Below are 18166 nucleotides of genomic sequence, written 5' to 3' on the forward strand. Positions count from 1 at the left end.
GACAGCGTAGCCAGGATTTCATCCAGGACTCCTTGTCCGCTGTGTGTCTGTGATCGATTGAGGACACAGATTAATATTTATCATGTTTACAGCAGCTGAAATACCTGGCTTTGTACTTTATTTTTCCTTCGGAAGTCAGGAAAAAGCCCTTTCCTTTACATCTGGTATGTGTTTTGGTGTCTGTCAGAATTTCTCCTTGTCATGGGGTGAATGAACTGGGATCATTGTGACAGAGGACAGCCTAAATGTTTGCAAACAAAGCTATCCATCACAGGTTCAAGCACTGACAATTTTATGCTGGACAAATCATCTCTGATAGGTGATCCTGCACTGGCTCGGGAAAAAAAATATGCTTGTAGGTAGCCAAAGAGTGAAAATTCTTGGCTCAATGTGATCCAGCAATGATGCATAAACATCTAGACAGATAGAGACAGAAAACATTTATCTGTAAGCTGTCTTCAGAAGATTTACCGGATGCATCTATGAAAAGCAAAGTGCAGACAGCCCTCTGCTTTTTGTCAAAATTTAAGGTCATCAAAAATCCCAGCCTGTTCAGTGCTCTCAGCTACTCAGTGATGCCACTGCTATAACGCAAAGCCAAATTAGCTGTTGGGGGAAAACACTGTTATTGACAAAGACGAGTGGAAGTACGCTATTGACTTTATTCTGAAGGTTTACATGGAAATTCAGGTAGGATTACACTGATCCTCCACTTGTTTGCTTAAAGCGAAAAAGTATTTCCCACAGGCTGCAAACCATGGTTTAACACAACAAGCTGCAAACAAGTTTAGCTCTACCTGGTAAGAACTGCTACTGGTCAGACTCTCTAGGAAATGACTACTTAAAATAGTGCTACTTAAATGCGTCTCATTTCTGATTCCCTGTATTTGTTGCAGGTAGGGGAACACAGAACCAGAATCCATTTTTGACAGTCTGCAATGTTTATGAAAACATATTTAAATATAACAAGTGATCTATCTGAAAAGATGCCCACTGTAGCTAATAAGACCAAGGTGCCTGATCTAAATGCCATTCCTGAAGTGTACAGAGGGATTGCTGAATGCATAGGAATAGGGAACTTCAGTATTGCATTAGGCATTTAAACAAACAAACAAACAACAACAACATAATAATAATAATTAAAAAAAATAAAAAACGTTTTCAGCAAGTCAGTGGTTTTGACACAGATGATGTACAATTTTATCACACAATTCTGAATTAATCGCATGCCAACATAAGCAGCATCAGTAATTTAAAGTTAAAAAAGGAGAAAAGCTAGAAGTTGTAATTCCTATTTGGAGACCTAAACAAAAATGAGAAGATCTGTGCAAAAGGAATCAAGTGCGGAAGCTGACTGGATCTTTGGCCAAAAACATGGCCTCTATCTGCCCGATATGTCCCTCAAGAAATCCAAATGGCATCTTAATGACTGTACTTTTAGGCATCCATGGGAAAGCATAAAGAAATAAATGCTACATGCTTGACTTTTAGTATTTCAAATACAATTTCCTTAAGTAAATCGCCCTCATTTATACAGCAATATGTAGCATAGCAGAGTTCAGTGCTGTACTAACAAAAAAACTCAACCGGAGACTTCAACAAATCTGCTGGTTTTTTGAAAAGCACATACAATCTGCAAAATAAAAGGCCAAGCTTCCAGCTAAAGAAGAGATTTTAAACAATTACCAAAGCGGGATAGTGGTATCATAAAGGCAATTTCTGCGCTAGCTTGTTTTCTGAAACTCTCTTTGCCTCTGAACAGCTAGAACAGATAATAACTATTAGTAAATCAAACTCCTGCAATATCCAGCTGTGTCTCACACATTTACATACAGATAGAATGGGTATATGTTTTTAATATGTATGCGATACGTACTTTTACCACAGCTGAAGTGCATGTACAAAGGAGGAGGAGAATGGGAATGGAATCAGCATGAGATAATAAAGTGGCCTAGATAAAGTATTAGCCAGCGATTGATCTCAAACAGGGGATGTTGCTTCTCTCTGACCTGATTACTTACTATGCATAGATTCCATTAAATAGAGCTTAGAATGGAAAGCTTCTGAAAAATACCGTAAATACAGTCAGATCTACAGCTTCCTGAGCCAAACCAGCGTGCGGATGCCTACCCATACACTCGGCACAAGCAGGAGCTCGAACCTTCCCCGTGCTGCCACGTCGCGCTCGCTAACTGCACGCACCCCACTCGTGCCTGTCCGTGCTTCCCCGGCAGCCCGGCTTGCAATGCCAGATGGCTCCGTGGTTTAAATGAGAGCAGGAAGTTCACGGAAAAAATTATCTTTACAGAGAAGAATTGCTGAGATCTTCCTTTTCTTGTTGGAAGGGGAGAGAAGAGAGACAGAGGAATACACTAAGATGTGCAGATTTCCGTGGTGCTGAAACAGGAGCAGGTTCAATTTAATTGACTCTATGCTCTTCTTGTCTTAAGAAGGAACAAATTGGAGACAAAAGAGCAGACGCAGTAAGAACAATGTTCAGAATAACCACTGGTGAATTATAAAGATCATTCCTTCCCCAGAATGGACAATTTTCCCATTGCCTGGTGAAATTACATTTTTTTTTTTTTTTAAACACTTCCGTGGAAAAAGTCTGCTAATTGGAAATACTTTGAATCAACTAAATTGCTGATTATGTATACACAGAGAACCTGGTGTTATAAATATATCTTTTTTTTTTGTGGACAGGTGTAAGGAAGACTGGGTGTAAACAGAGGAAGTTAATTTTTGTCAGCTGTAATGGAAATCTGGTGTTCGCTTCCACAAGAATACCTATGGTACTAGAAAGCCTGATTTTATACAGGAATTTCATACAGCCTTGGCTTTGGCCCTATTTTCTAACAAAATGTGTGCAGTGACTTTTATAAAAAGAAAAAAAAAAGGAAAAAAAAAAGGGCTTCTTAGCATGATAGACGGGGTAAATCCATCCCTGATGTAACCCTGTGACTTCACTGGAGTTGCCAATCTGGCACTCCAGGTATTGTTAGTTGGCTCTTAAAATGCATTTAACAATTCACTGATTATCAGGAGAGCAGAAAAAGATTGATGTTCTGCTCCCTTCATTTTGCTTCCAGTCTTTAATTATACTAAATTGGTTACAAAATAGTGACTTCCAGTACGGTTAATGTCCATAGGGGAGAAAACTTGCACTCCGCTGTTTTGTCTGAAGCTAACGATGATTACATGTTACACCTTTCGTCCTTGCTAGTACATTTCCTTTAAATCAAAACAAACAGCGAACAACGTGAAATCCTGCTCTCAGTGAAATCAACGGCAAGCTGACCTTGAGAGGTCCAGGATTTCACTGATAGTATCTGCATCCCTCTACCTGCTACTGCTAGTTAACACAGAGACAGCCATCAGAATTACAACAGGGGCTTCAGAAACAGAAGACGGGGAATTAGAAAGGCTACTGCGGTCACAAATTCCAGAATTCAGAGGATGTTTAACAGTGTTGGCCCCGTTTTCCAGCTAAGCAGGGAAATACACGTACACATATGTATATGCATGTTCTGATATGCCTATGTATGTGTATTTATTACATACATATGCAAATGTATACATGCATATTAATATCAGAAATAAAGTGCTCCTTGACAAGGCTGGGTCAGTGCAAGAATGCAAAGGACCCGACCGGAGAGCAACTACTGAGCTAGCAGTGAGCCTGCTGCAGGAAAGCGCAGGGTGCTCTGAGCCCATCCGGCTGGGAGAGGGAATTTAGGCCAGCTTATGGGGGTCAGCCACATCGCAGGCAAGGACTGGGTCACTTCTCTATTTCAGCAGCAGTCTACTTCATGCTTTAGTATTTGCTCTTGCAAGTTCATTTATAATTGAATAGAAAGTAGCATGAGGGAAAAAATGTGTTAAACAAAAGGTTTTGTTTAAAAAGTAGGAATTTTTTTTTGTTTCTTTTTCCTGGGCTGCTATAATTTTAAAATTATTTTACAAAATAACTCCTTAAAAGGGGACTAGCACACTCCAGGGCATGTAGTTGTAAAGATAAATCTGTGCACTTCCCTGGTACTGCAGGCACTCACCCTTTGGCCTCATTTTTATGACTCTACACCCTGGAGTGGTGTTATTGCTTACAAACATACATATATACTTATGGGGGTATGTGCGATCTGCAGATGTTTTATTTATAAGTGGCAGGCCTATTGCATCACTGAAACATGCATTTACAAACAGATACAGGTTTTATGAAACCCTATTCCGTTGTTTTAATAGCTAAGCTATCCAGCCATAGCATAATAGTGCACAAGGTAAATGTGTCTACATCTCTAGAACCTGTTCCAAGTTTTCTCAGATGTGACTAACTGCAAGAATTTTCCAACCATCAAAAGTTAATAAAAAAGACAAAATAAGGCAGAGTAAGCCTTTCAGACGAGACGCACACCACCACAAAGTGGAGGGGCTCTGATAAACTTCAAGGCCTCATTTTGCCAAGGTATTTAAGCAGGTGCCTAACTTCAAATGTGGATCTATTTAAGTTAATATCCTTAAAATGAGATTCACAGTTAAATACTTTACTAACCAGGGTCTACACTGAAACTAGTCTGGATTGTGAGATATCTGCCCCAGGGCATCTGCGGAGATTAGCCTTTAACTAGAGAATCGCTGCAGTAGAAACAATTGTTTATTTTACTTGTAGTTCGTAGCATGTAAGCAAGAAAGGAAATGACGCAAACGTGTTCCGTATGTCGTTGAAGTCTGCTAAAATTATTCCTACATATTCAATGCACAGAAAATAAATTACAATGATTTTACAGAAATCTCCAAGTGACAGGAAACATAGCACATACAAAAAGTAATGAAACACTTAAAAAACAAAGATTTGTTGCAAATCAGAAGATTCTCAACTACAACTCCTATCTCCAATATAAATTATTGTAAATACTTAAAGCAATTGTTTGATTCTGTATTTTTCTAGTAGCTAAAAAACAGTACTCTGCACTAAATGCACAGCCACAAGGGACCAGCTCAAGAGCAGGTACCCCATTATAGCCTTACTGAAAAAACGACACTTGCTAGAAAAAGAAGTGGTCTCTGAGCTCAGATTCCAACACTGACAGTCTTTCTATGGGAAGACCAAAGCCACATATTAACTCAATCTTCTGTAGCCAAACTAATTTCATTTTACATGAATATAAGTGAAAACAGTAGCTTCTGCATTTCATTAAATATACAATATTTTGACCATATCCCATGTTTTCAATCTTCAGAGTATGAAAGGTTAAGACTAGCAAACGATGACAAGGAGTGACCTACATTAAGCTGTAATCCCTGGACATACAGACTGAAAAAAATGTGTATTAAGCATCAAAATCTTTTTGATCGAAACTTGATACGGGCTGTGAAAGTTCTGTATTAACTCCCCAAATCACAAGTGAAGCTTTGGCCACAACGAATGTAACAGCAAAATATCCACTAACTTGAGTGGAATCAGAATTCCACCTTTTGTTTGGGTGTTCTCTCTAAGTGTGTAATTGCTGCACAAGCCAGAAACAGTTCAGATTTAAATTTGTACATGCTGAAAAAAAACTCAACACAAAAAATGGCAAAAACTCCACTTCCCTATACGTTAATAAAAAGCATTCATATGAAAACCACGCTGGAGGGCTCTGAAGTTTTACTTACCATTAAATCTTCGGGAGCTGGTCTTTCCTTTGGTTGCTTTTTCATGCTATGTGACATAAAACAAAATGTTCACATATAAACAAGTGTTTATTTATTCCATTTGCTTAAATAGCAAAGACATCCTCCCTTAACAGAGACAGACTGTGTCTAGAATTTCAATGTATTTCTTAACTTCATCACATAGCGATGGAAGACAGGGTTACTAACGGTGGCCAAGACGTTAATCAACTTCTCCTCTCCTCTCCCTCCCTCGCGGTCAATGTTTCTCTGTTATTAATATTTTGTTGACTGTTAGCCAATTTTCATCTTTTCTGTATGTGTGTGTCTTTGAAGTTCCCTACAAATGTCTAGGTTTCTTTCATCATTTTCGAAAGACGTCATACCTACTAATGCCTTCCTCTGAATGAGACGTAGAGACAACCGTTTCCCTTTTATTTATGGGTCTATACTGCTTGTAACCATGAATATGTGTAAATATAAAGATCACTGAAAACCAATCAGCTCAGAAGGTATAGTAAGTTGATTCTCATTTTGCTAGGGATTATTACATAGCTTGACACAACATATTATACAAACAGGTGGGAAATTTAACTCTAACACTAAACAGCTTCAGGAAAACACACAATACCCTGGGGTTTCTACCTTAATTTTTTCACATTCATTTCCATTACACTGCAGGGTGATAGTTCATTACACAGCATTAAGCTGTTTATAAGATCATGTTTCTCATCCAAATAGTCCTAGTTTTCTGTGCAACAGGTGCAATTAGCTATTGAAGACTGTGCTTAGCTGCATGAAGGAACACAATAACATGGCACAGAGGTGACCATCAGGAGCTGCCTACTGACTAATTGGATTACATCCAAACAGCCAGTGTTTATGGCGTCTCTGGTATAAAGTCATAACATCTGATATGCTGCTCACTTGACATCTCTAATACTTATTAGAAATTGATTGCTTAAATAGCGTTCGGAATTTCTTTGCGTTTGTTTGCTTTTTTAAACAGTAACGCCTCATTCTAAAAAGAGCTGTGTGCTGTACAGCCTACATAACACTATATCTAAAATATTAGATAATCTGTGAAGCAGTTAGGTTGCATTGATGATACGATTTACCTTCCCTACAAATAACTACACGCACCTCAAATAATGCAGGCATGAGCAAGTAAAGCAAGCTGTCTGACGAGTAGGTTGGTAACAGTTCTAATCTGACAGTCCAAAGTAGCTGCGTCCCCAGGGAAAACAAGGCTATTAGCCACCATCAGTTATGCTTCAGTTTGACATCTGTGGAAATTTTAACACAGGTTATCCCTCCCCCAGCCTCAATGAGATTTTAAAAAAAAAAAAAAAACAACAACAGCCTGTCATTACTTTTTGAAGGGATTCAAAATATACAGCTTCATGCACATCAGTTGTGGTGCAGAATCCCCCGAATGGAGGTGCTCTTTGTAAACTGAAACTATTGAAAAGGGAGGCCTACGTTACGCAAACTTGAATTATTTATTTGCTTTAATTAACTGATAATCAGACTGCTTTTTGTTTCTGTATTGATTGTTACATACTGTGCCAGACCTGGAAGGCACTCTCTCCTATGTTAGGTATTCAAAATAGAAATATTTTAGATGGCTTTTTCTGCAGTGGCTCTCGCACGCAGTACAGAGAATTGGAAAACGCTGTGAAGCCCGACCTACAGATCTGCGTGGAGCCAAGGGTTTCGAGTGCCTTGTTTTCACTGAGAAAGCATCCCTGAAGTAGTCCTCTCGTCCACGCGGCTGCTGCTCTCAGTGGCACACACTGAGATGGCTCCATCTGATTTAGCACAGCTGAGCATCCTGGAAGTGCATGCTCACAAAAGGGATACTTCTCTGTCAAACAAATCTTATCTGTACAAAATTCAAGCTTGTTTCTTCTGCCATACATAAATGACTGCCTATTATTATTATTATTAATTATTAATTATTATTAAAGTGAATGAATGTTTTAAAAGATATTCCCTTCATTCTGTTTCTTTAGGATAGCTTACCCATAAGACTTCCATTCTCTTGTCACTAGAGAAGTGTATTCTTTATTCTACAAATTCCTCCTTGCCTATTCTCCTTTAATTTAAATGGTCTTCGAAGAACTATTCAGTTTAAGGAAAGAAAATATACCCAATGGTGTGTTTTAAAATACGATTCCCAGTAAAAATTACTTACTGAAAAGCCAATGAATTAATCAAGGCTACTTGCCTTTCTAAACATTGTGGCAATTTTATAAGTAATATTTTAAAAAGCCCTAAATAATGATATTATACACCTGGGTTTTTGTGGCCTCTTTACCCTCAGATGAATTCTTAAGAGTCTCATTGCACAAGACTGCACCCACGTCCAGGGCAGGTTTATTAAAACAGGAAAAACCCTTGTAAGTACTTTTACGACCCTTTGTGTAAATAACGTTTACATAATTTAAACAGTTTGCTTAGCTTTGCTGCCCCATCTGCCCAAGGCCCCCAAGTCCCTCTTCTCTCAGAAAGGATGCAAGGAAAGCCATAAGGTCTCGCAGAGCTGCAGAGTTAATGGCATGTATCATTTACATTGAGGGCATGGCATGTTTGCAAACTGAGCTTACCATTGAGTGATGAAGTGTACAAATGGCTCAGAGAACTCCCCGACTGGAAGGACGGGCGATTCCTGGGATTGGATTGAAACAAGAAGCAGAGTCAGAAGCAGAGAAGACAATTTTTTAGAAGGAGAATAATATAACAGCGACAACAACAGCCAAAAAAAAAAAAAAAAGAATCAACAAAGCCTCCTTTTCACACAGAGAATTTGAGGGAGAAAGGTACAAATTCTTCCGAGAATGTGTTATAAAACACTGAATTTCAACTAATGAGTATTACACAATGGGTAAAAACATGTGGAAAGACACTGAGGGGAGGTGAAAAAAGGACAATGATAGCCACAGGGTAAAAAGGAAGGTAGGGAAAGTGTAAATGAGAAATTAATGATTATTTAAGTAACACACAAATGGTCTTGTAATTAACAAAGAGCTGTGAAATTATTCTTGTGTTGACCTTTGTTTCTTTCACTGCATTTGCTATTTATTTACACTCATGTTTATTTACACTTATTCATTTTAGAGGCTCTCCTAATTCGCAGTCTGTTCTAGATTTAAAAGACGAAATAATTTTTAGGGGGAAAATATGCAAGATTTACCAGTCTAGTGAAAATAACCACTCAGTGTTTATGAAAGAAAAAAAAATTAAGAGCACAAGGAAAAAATATAGAAATGGGGAACAAACAACATCACCATTTGCAAAGAAGGGCTTTACGAATTTAGGAGTTTTTCCAAGAATGACAGAGAGCTCCACTGTGTTTATAGTGTAACAGCTCAGGATGTAATGAAATTACACTGCAGAGTACTTTAACAGTGTCATCTCATTAGACCTACAGTTGGAACAAGAGAGCCACATAAAACAGGCAGCTGCAAATGACTCCATTCTCATCTATTCTCATTTGCTATTAAAAATACCTTTCGGCGGCTTTTTTCCTCCCTGACATCCCTACACAAAGTACCCTGCAAAGTATGATACATGCACCTATTTAAATTAACAAAGGAATGACTTATTTTAATCTCACTGTGCTTTGGAGTGCTTTGGCCATTTGGATGAGCAATATATCATTACATACAACCTTCCAGCGCTGCAGGCAAGAAACTCAGAGCGTGCAGCATTTGGTGGGAGCCAAACAATTTCTCTAGCACACAACTGTGTCAAATGCATGCATGTATTCATTATTGAGAATGTGAGGAAATAGCTTTGATGTAGTGGAAAAAAGAAGATGATAAAAGCACCTCTGCAATGTGTGTGCCATTATCAATGGTGGCAGATAGACACAACTGCAGAGCCTCCTATGTGATTAGTAAATATACATATAATTGCTGTGGCCAATTATCAGAAAAATGAGATCGGTAATTACAAGACAGAAAATTAACTAGAACTCTTATTAAGGCTTTGTTTCCAATTCAAACAATTGGAAACTGCTGGAAAATACAATTAAATCAAAAGTAAGTGAAGAGTAAAAGGAGAAGCCAAAATTGCTTTACAATTTTCAAAGAGTTCTATTAAATACAAGGACTGTTTGATATAACATGCCCAAATTCTCTTTGAACTTAGCCCGGGCGAGGGAGAGGTTATTGTTTCTAAACTTATAAATGACATCAATATAGGAAGGTTTGCACTGGAGAGCGGAAGGAACACAAGGAAATAAACAGCGCAATTAAACTTTCTCCACTTCAAAGAACCGTGCATGAAAATTATTCATATTAACACAGAGAACGCAGAGCCAAGTGTCAGGCTTGCTTCCACTGCGTGGAGCCCAGCAGGTTTAGCCTCTCCCCATCCTCTTCTCTTGTCCTGCAGAAGTCTTCCCCGCGCTGCCACCCGAGGTGGCAAACACCGCGGTCCCCATGGGGGACAAACTCGGGGCAGGAACGTACGAAAGATGCTGGGCACACATCACAGATCACTGAAAACTGTACGGCAAAGCTACCGGAGCCCTCTCCGTGGGGAAGTGGCCCTGCCCAGCCATGTTCCCCCGCTGTTTCAGCACAATGGGAGCGAGGAGCTCCTCACGAGCGTCCCTCTGGCGGGGCTGCCAGCGCGGATGGTGCGCGCTGGGGGAGCAGGACGGGCACGCGGCACTTCGCACCAATTTGGTAGGTGATAATTTCTGCAATCGCAGAGAGATGACGGACCCGTAATAGAGCGAAGCTTCATTATGAGAGCCGAAGAGAGGCTGATGAACTGCTCTGAAGCCACCAGCCTTGGGCTATGCCAAGCGAAGCCGGTGGCAAGGACCAGGCCATGAAGACCCGCACGGGTGCCTTCACCCAGCGGCTCCCGAACCGCAGCACAGCCAGAAAATGAGGTGCTCTGGCACAGGCAGGTGAAAGTAAACCCCAAACGCTACATTTTGGCACAGCTTTCTGTCAAAACGCAAGCATTTTAACGTGATCTGGGCGTAGCCTCTTCTGCCCAGGCCTGGCGGCCGTGGCCAGGCCTCCGCTGGCCTTCCTTCAGGAGCTCAGGAAGAGGTTGTGGAGGCAGGGAGATAAACACCACCTACATCTCAGCAGTATGAAAACAAGATGCTTTCATGCAGCCTTCCCAAGGATTTCAGACTGCATGTCCCACACATTTGTTGGTCGTTCACTTGATGAATTGCAAGTCTTTTGGGATGATACATCGATCTCAAGAAAATACTCGCTAGGAAGTGCGTTTGAGGGCAAACAGATCAGTGGAAATAAATAATTCCACTCCAGTAAATATGAGCCAGTTCTTACTTTACAGCACTAGGTAAGTCAGGGGAGAAGGCTGCAGATTTTGGGTTTAGGTGAACCAGGAAAGTATGGGCTCTCAACTACTTACGAAGGTAAATACTGAAAAGTTCCCTTTTTAAAACAACTCGAAACAGAAAACATCCCTTCAGTTACGATATCTACCCAGGGAAACTGGTGACTGAAATATTTTGTTTCTGCCATTGTTCTATTCAAGAACATTTGAGTAGTAGAAAGATGAGAGTATTTTGTACTTTGAGCTATTCCAGTGAGAGAAGTGTTCCTATTGCTGCCTCTGAAACTTGAGCAATTACGATGTTGTTGCATCAGGTATAAAGCAAAAATTTCCCAAACTACACAAAATAAGTACAGACTGTATTTTATCATGATGTTCTCCAGACTATGACTCTGGCTAACTCTCAAAGGAATGGGAACATTTCATTTTCATTAAAGACCACATATTTAACCAATATCTTGAAGAACAATATATCGAGGATGCCGCAAAAATGGCAGTAGAGTCACAAATGGTTGCAAAGGGCAACGTACTCATTGCCTCTTACATCCCCTGGCTGCTTATTCCCAAGGCTGGCTATTGTCCCAAGCCTCCGAGCAACATTTCTGCAACTGGGATCTGCTGCAGGAGAAGACAGGATCAGCCTCTATGATTTCTCCGTGATCAGCCTCAAAACCAGCCAAACCGTGCACATACGGTGCGAACGGGGAAGGGCAATAGGAAAAAAAGTTTGAGTGATGCCTTTGCCTTGTGAATAATGAACAGTTCAAGAAGGTCAACCCATTACAACTGAAACCGTTTAATTATTAATTATGCACAATCTATGAGCAAAAGGACAAGTTCAGAATGTTTAATGTGTGGTAACTCCGACTGGACCCTCTCTTGGCATTTTGTTATTAGCACTTGTCAGCAAGGTGCTCAGGCATAAAGAAAAAAGCACAGCAGCAGAAAATCTGAGCTAGCAGGAAGAGGGAGGGCTTTAAACTTCAAACACTGATCCTAATATTTAATTTATGGAGTGCCAATGCTCTGGTATAAACCTTATTGACTTCCATGGAGTTAGGGAAGTCCCATTATTTAGATGAAGACATGGGAAGATGAACACTGTGACAATCCCTTCAAAAGCCCTCTCTTTTGAAGGGACTGATGGCATTACTATCTGCGTCTTTTTTTTTTTCCCCCCACAGGTCTGAACAAAGAGTGAACAACCTAGTAATGTGTCCAGAAGTCAACCAATCCTTTCCCGTCTGTGCAATAAGAGTTCAAATGACAGGTCTGAGCATTATTCTCACCTGCTTCTCAAATCTGCTACCCGAAATGTCTTTTGATCTGTTTTGCTCCCATCAAGCAGAGCAGTAGTACAGATTCTGCTGAGGCTCAGGGAAAAACAATGTACAGCAAACTCACAAATGATGGAAAGAAGACTAAATATGGATGAGGCACCTTCCTCTCCTTTCTGTCCAACTTGAAAGTTTGTCTGGGTAAACCCAAATTCAATCAACAGATACAGCTCACAAGTAGTTTTGCCTCCTCATCTGCTAACTCCCTCTCCATGAAGGGTTAAAATTCCCCATTCCCCACAGCTCCAGAGCTACTGCGATTTTGCAATACTCTCTCCTCAGTGTGCGTGCTTGTGCAGAAGGAAATGCCATGGTCCTATGGCTCCATGGCCACAAGAGGGAAGTTAGCAGAACCGAGTAAACCAAACTTCAGTTACTCTCTCCTCTGGGTTTCCCCAGCACACCCTGTCTTTGAAATTATCATCTCCTCTGGGCAGATATTCCTATTCTGCAACTTGTCCATTGACGCCGAAATGGCAGCATTTAATAAATCATGTGTGCGCTTTACAAAGCATTTTTGGCTTATCACTTCAGCCTAGACAAATCTCTAGGACTGAAGAATTTGTATGCACTCCTGCTTCCCTGTTGCTAAAGCTTTCACATAATACACTTACTTGTTTTTTACTTTGTGGCCAAATAGTGATTTTTTTTCAGACAAACTTAAGTTTTAGCTGTACCAGAAATGCTGCCAGTTGCAATTATGTGTAATAACCGCACTGCAGTTACAGAGCTGTTTCAACGAGACCAGCGAATTACAATATTGTACATGTTCAGATTTACTCCTTCAAGGTCAACTTCCTTTTACAGCATTCCTAACAAAAAAAAATTCCATTGCTGACTTTTAGCCGATCTACTTCAAAAGCCCTGCACCAGCCTAATGGCAGGTGAACTCTTACAAGTAACAAGTTTGCAGAAAGCAACGATGTCTGGAGGGGGCTCAGAGGCCCAGACTTAAAAGAATTTCTGGATTGTCCCCATTATACTCCCACCCCTAGCAGGAAGGTGAAAGATGATTACATCTCTGCGCCAGGTCGCTTCTTGCTCTTTTCTTAGTAGCAGATGCCAAATGTGACAAATTATATGTGGGGGCATTTTGGTGTGAAGTTCTGTCTGCTGGGATTGGAGTGTCAGCAGTAAACTCATTTATTTCCAGATCTCTAGCTGGACTGGAACCAAGGTCGAAAGGCCAGTGTTTTATCCACCAAAACCCTCAGCCTACCTCTAACACCTCAAATCACGTGAGAACCAGCTGTTCTCTCAGGCAGAACTACGTGCACCCCAAGTTCTTGAAAATACACCGTATGAGTAACCTACATTTGTACGGGAGGCACGCAGACATTCGTGGTTAAATTCGTCGGCAGGTACTTGGAGCTATTCGCTTGTCACTTCTGCAGCACTGGCTGCTGTGGGATGTTTTTCAGAGCCCAGGACAGGCAAGGAAAGAAGCCGAGGAGTGTAATTAACATTAGGAATAATCTAGAGTGTACAACATGACATTTTCTACCTCTCACCAAGCTTTGTACTTGTTAGTGAGGCTCTCTAAAGGGCCTTGCAGATAAGTGTACAGGTAGCTGGAAAACAGGTTAATCCTTTAACCGTAACTGTAATTGCTTTCTCTCTAAAACAAACATAAGAATTTTTTCTTCTCATTGCTGGTCTCTTGTCGATCATAAGCTAGCAGAGCACAGCAGTGTTTTGGGTAGATACACACACATACGCACATTTCAAATAGCTAAGGCACAGCAGCATGAAACGTAGCCTCTACCTGTTCGCACCAAAGGGACTCAATTGAAAAACTAAACCCATTTATTGTTCCCTTTTTCCTCTGTACACTCCCAATGCATTTTTATTGCTTTTTCATAAAACACTGCTGCAAATAATCAAGCATGACCATTGACATCCACAAGATTGAGTTTTAGGAACCATTAAATGAGCTTGCCCTCTTGGGAAGGTTCTTGCTCAGGTTGGTCTAAAGGTAATTATTCAGCAATTCCTACCTGTGGTTTTACCTTGTTCCTGTATAAGTCCCTGAATCTCATACACTAGTAAGGTCACAGTTTTTGTCTCAATAAAAGCATACCCCAAAACAACTTATCCACAGGACAAATTACGGTGGGTATGCGTACACATGCACACACATGTGGGTATCCCCTAACACCACCTTTTCTTGTATGGAAATCTTCAAAACTCCAGAAATTTTCAGGGTTAAATAGAGATATCCATACATTCGAACCAATTCATGAGACTCTAAGAAGAAATTCCCAAAGAAAAAACAAAATCTTGTTTCGTTCAGAGCCTGTCAAGTTTTCTACTTCATTTATAGAAATAGCAAAATGTAGCACTGATGCATAAGGTTAAGAAATTCAGCACTCAAGAGGCAATGGTCTTCATTGTGTTATTTGATCAAGCTGAACATACTGTGAATTTTTAAGGCTATGCTGTAGCAATAAATAGAGGGATGTATTTAACCAGGAGGAAAAAAAGGGAATAGAAATAACTATACAGGATACATGTATTAAGTCCAAGTTATTTTTTCCATGAAAAAATTTGAAAATTTATTGACATTGAAATGCTTTATAGCTCAACATTAACACTACGCTAGCATTAACTGATGCTGCTAAATGTTTCTCGAGTATGAATTTAAAAAGAAAAAAAGAGGTCTTTGATTTGTGAAGTTTGTAAAGTCCTTGAGCTAGATTAAACTGCAGTCTTGTGAGACCGAGTATCTCTGTGGGGGCGCTTAACAGAAATGTTCAAGAAACTCATGGAAAGCTTCTCACTACTCACTCATGAAGCTGTCACGGTGAGGATTCACGAGTACAACTAATTAATTTTGCTTTTAAATTTCTGCCTGACTCATCAAAATATGAATATTTTTCAATGCTGTCTCCTATGTGCAAAAATAGGACTTGCTCCTGAAAGCCTTTCCTCCTGAAGCTTCTAATGTAATTAATTTGGATGTCCACTAATCCCAGTATGTTAACTAAAACAGATGGACAAAAATAAGGTTTTTTTTTCTACTTACTTCAACATATAAAAAACAAACAAACAAAAACAAAACCAACACCTAAGACACTATTACACTGAGACAAGCTATGGAAACTTTGAAATCAAAATTAATTTGTTTCAGATTATGAAGAAGAAAGGGTTACAAACTAGAGCTGATGCTTAACTACAGAGCTTGTGACCACAACTGCTCCAGTACAGAGAAACCCAGTTTACAGCAGCCACCCAAGGGGCTGGCAATAATTGGTTTCCTAGTAGGGATACTCTAACTAAATAAAGGTCAAACAAAATAGCCCTGGAGAGCTTAAGGAAAATTTGAAGTAGTTGCTTAAATCAGGAGGGCAGCATACTGGATGCATTCCACAAGGCAAGTTTTGTTTATCCAGCCATCTCCAGCTACAGAGCAGCTACCTGCCAAGCCAAAAACCACAGGACGGAAAGGATGGGAAGCTGACGTGCTGAAAAACTGAGAGCTGTCAGGTTTGGCCTTTTGGGATCTTCATCTGCAAGCCTGCAATCACCTACGTGTTTTACTAACTGCTGATCTGACTGGCAATCAGGAAAAATGACATTTTTAGAAGGTTTTAGAAATACTGCATCTGGAACGCAACTGAGGAAGCAACTAAATAGTAATTTCCGACATAATACATTCTGACACCAAGATAACAGTGAAATGAATAACTACAGGTCAGGAGAAGCTCGAAAACAATGCTACTTTTCAACTGACTACAAAAATACGCTATGATCATAGCCCTGTTTTTCCTGAAAACTTAAACCTGCCTTCTGCTGCAGGGTTGCAGAGCCCAGTAACCCACTGCTTACTGAACCGGACATTTACAGCATCCTCATTTACCTTTTAAACTTAGAATCTTCTAACGAATTAAAAGGAAAATGCATAATTATAATCAAAGCTAAGGTTCTCAATCTCTGCTTGGAAGTAGAATTTGATTTACCGAGTGACTCCTGCAAACATCAGCAAAGTGAGCACAAAACCAGACCATGCTGGTGCCTGGGAGGTTGCTGGAGTTCTGGAGGCTGGGCAGGGAGCAGTTAAGGTGTTTTGTCAATTAAAAAATCACGGGAGGCATTCTGAGACTGTGAGCAGCAAGAAAGGCTAAAGAGCACACTAATTTTAATTGCAATCTTCAGGTTTCAGAGTCAACCCACTAAGCGAAATTGGGCGGCCTGCATTTCTCTGACGCATCTCTTCTGGGCCTGCAATATTAATGGCATTTTTTCTGGGGTTCTGCTGTTTATATTTCTAATTTATTGCCTGGAATAGACTCAGATGACACAAACTTTTTTTTTTTATGCACCTAGAGCTTTTGGAGCATGGTCCTGTTGCTGAGTAGACTGCATTGCAAATTCTTTGGCTGCGTGATCCTGAAACATAGGGGCACATCTAGGACATCTTCCAAGCCAGGCAGTGGCTCCTGCTTCCAGCAGGACTCCATTCTCCTTCATGTTGGAGTGTTTCTGGAAAGACTCTGCGCACAGCAAGCGATGCATGTCCTTCCCAATAGGGACTCATCTGCACTGCTCAGTGCTTTCCATATACCATTTCAGTGAGTTGGAGACAAACTAAGTTGAGTGCTAGAATATTAAATTACTCTCAGATCTCAAATAACAGCAGACTGCCTTTATTGCTGGCTGTATTGCAGGATGAACCACATTAACAACTAGTCTGTCCTCATCTTTGGACCAGAAGCAGGAGTCTTCTCATGGTGGGAGATGCTGCTACGATTAGGACTGTTGCTTAAATGAGCGTGTCTTATTTGTAGCTGGATCAGATTTCACTGTAAGTTACCACATGTTAAAAAATAAAGGTCCTGGCAGGCATGCATCCCATTCACACAATGATTCTCGCTAATTTTGGCATTAAAAAAAACATCCCAGAAACAATGTCATTAAAAGCCCGATAACATAATTTAACAAAAATTTGTCAGGCAGAGTTTACAATGCTTCTCAAATCACTTGCTCATTCTGCAGAATTTCTGCAAAGTAAATTTAAGTCCTAGGAAATGAACAGGCAGACTTTTTAAACTGCAAAAGTCACCTGCTACGTCTCACATATTTCACTGAGAGTTTAAAGAATAAAAAAAAGGCCAGCTTAAAAAATCTCACTACTGCAGAACATCTAAAAACTCCCATGGATGGTTTTTATTCCATCGTGTGCCACCTTACAGAGCATGGTAAGTCCAGGATAGGTAGGTAACACACAAGCAACCTCTTGACTAGTTCAGTCATCGACAAATCTTACGAATTAAAGATGATTATGAATGAGCAGAACATTAACTTTTGGATTACCTCTACATTTTGGTAGAATGTGGGCCAGTTCTAAAAAAACAACACATCAACTGCCAATACAATAAGCAACTTTTATCAAGAATCAAGGCCTTAATGTTACTTCTGTTTCATCATTTTTAAAGACAACCTGTGTTAGTTTCTGTATATTGAACTTCAAGAGAAGTTTGATTTTTTGGATCATTTCTTATGTTAAAAACAGAGCAGAATAAATTTCCATCTCCCAAAAATATATTCTTAAAATTGCTGTTCAAACTGACCAAAACATGAGAAGATATGATTACTTTTTTCTAATCTACTTGTATAATTTTTTAATCAAATCTATGGAAATGAAGTTCATCACACATATAATGTAACACCGAATTAATGAAGGCAGATGCTTAAGTCTTGTTGCTGCCAAATTTTTATAAATTAAGATCAACATACCTGGTTATTTGCTCAATTTAGGCCTCCAATAATGGAAAACAAAAAATAATGTTTCTATCAAGTACTTCGGGTCTATTCAAAGGCCTCTGATAACCACCTTGCCTGCT

At 39.9% G+C, this 18166-nt stretch overlaps 1 protein-coding gene across 4 annotated transcripts in view; it reads right to left on the bottom strand.

The window, feature by feature from the left end:
• MAP2K5 (mitogen-activated protein kinase kinase 5) overlaps window positions 1-18166 on the bottom strand; it is a 129520-nt gene that overhangs the window by 14601 nt on the left and 96753 nt on the right. For all 4 annotated transcript variants that reach the window (XM_048046212.2, XM_048046214.2, XM_048046213.2 and 1 more), the window contains 2 exons: window positions 8262-8323; window positions 5656-5701 (listed from right to left, as the gene is read on the bottom strand). In XM_048046212.2, coding sequence (XP_047902169.1) covers window positions 5656-5701; window positions 8262-8323 — 108 coding nt within the window. The remainder of the gene's footprint in view (window positions 1-5655; window positions 5702-8261; window positions 8324-18166) is intronic.

Source organism: Anser cygnoides, chromosome 11 (genome assembly GCF_040182565.1).
Source record: "Anser cygnoides isolate HZ-2024a breed goose chromosome 11, Taihu_goose_T2T_genome, whole genome shotgun sequence".
NCBI lineage: Eukaryota > Metazoa > Chordata > Aves > Anseriformes > Anatidae > Anser > Anser cygnoides.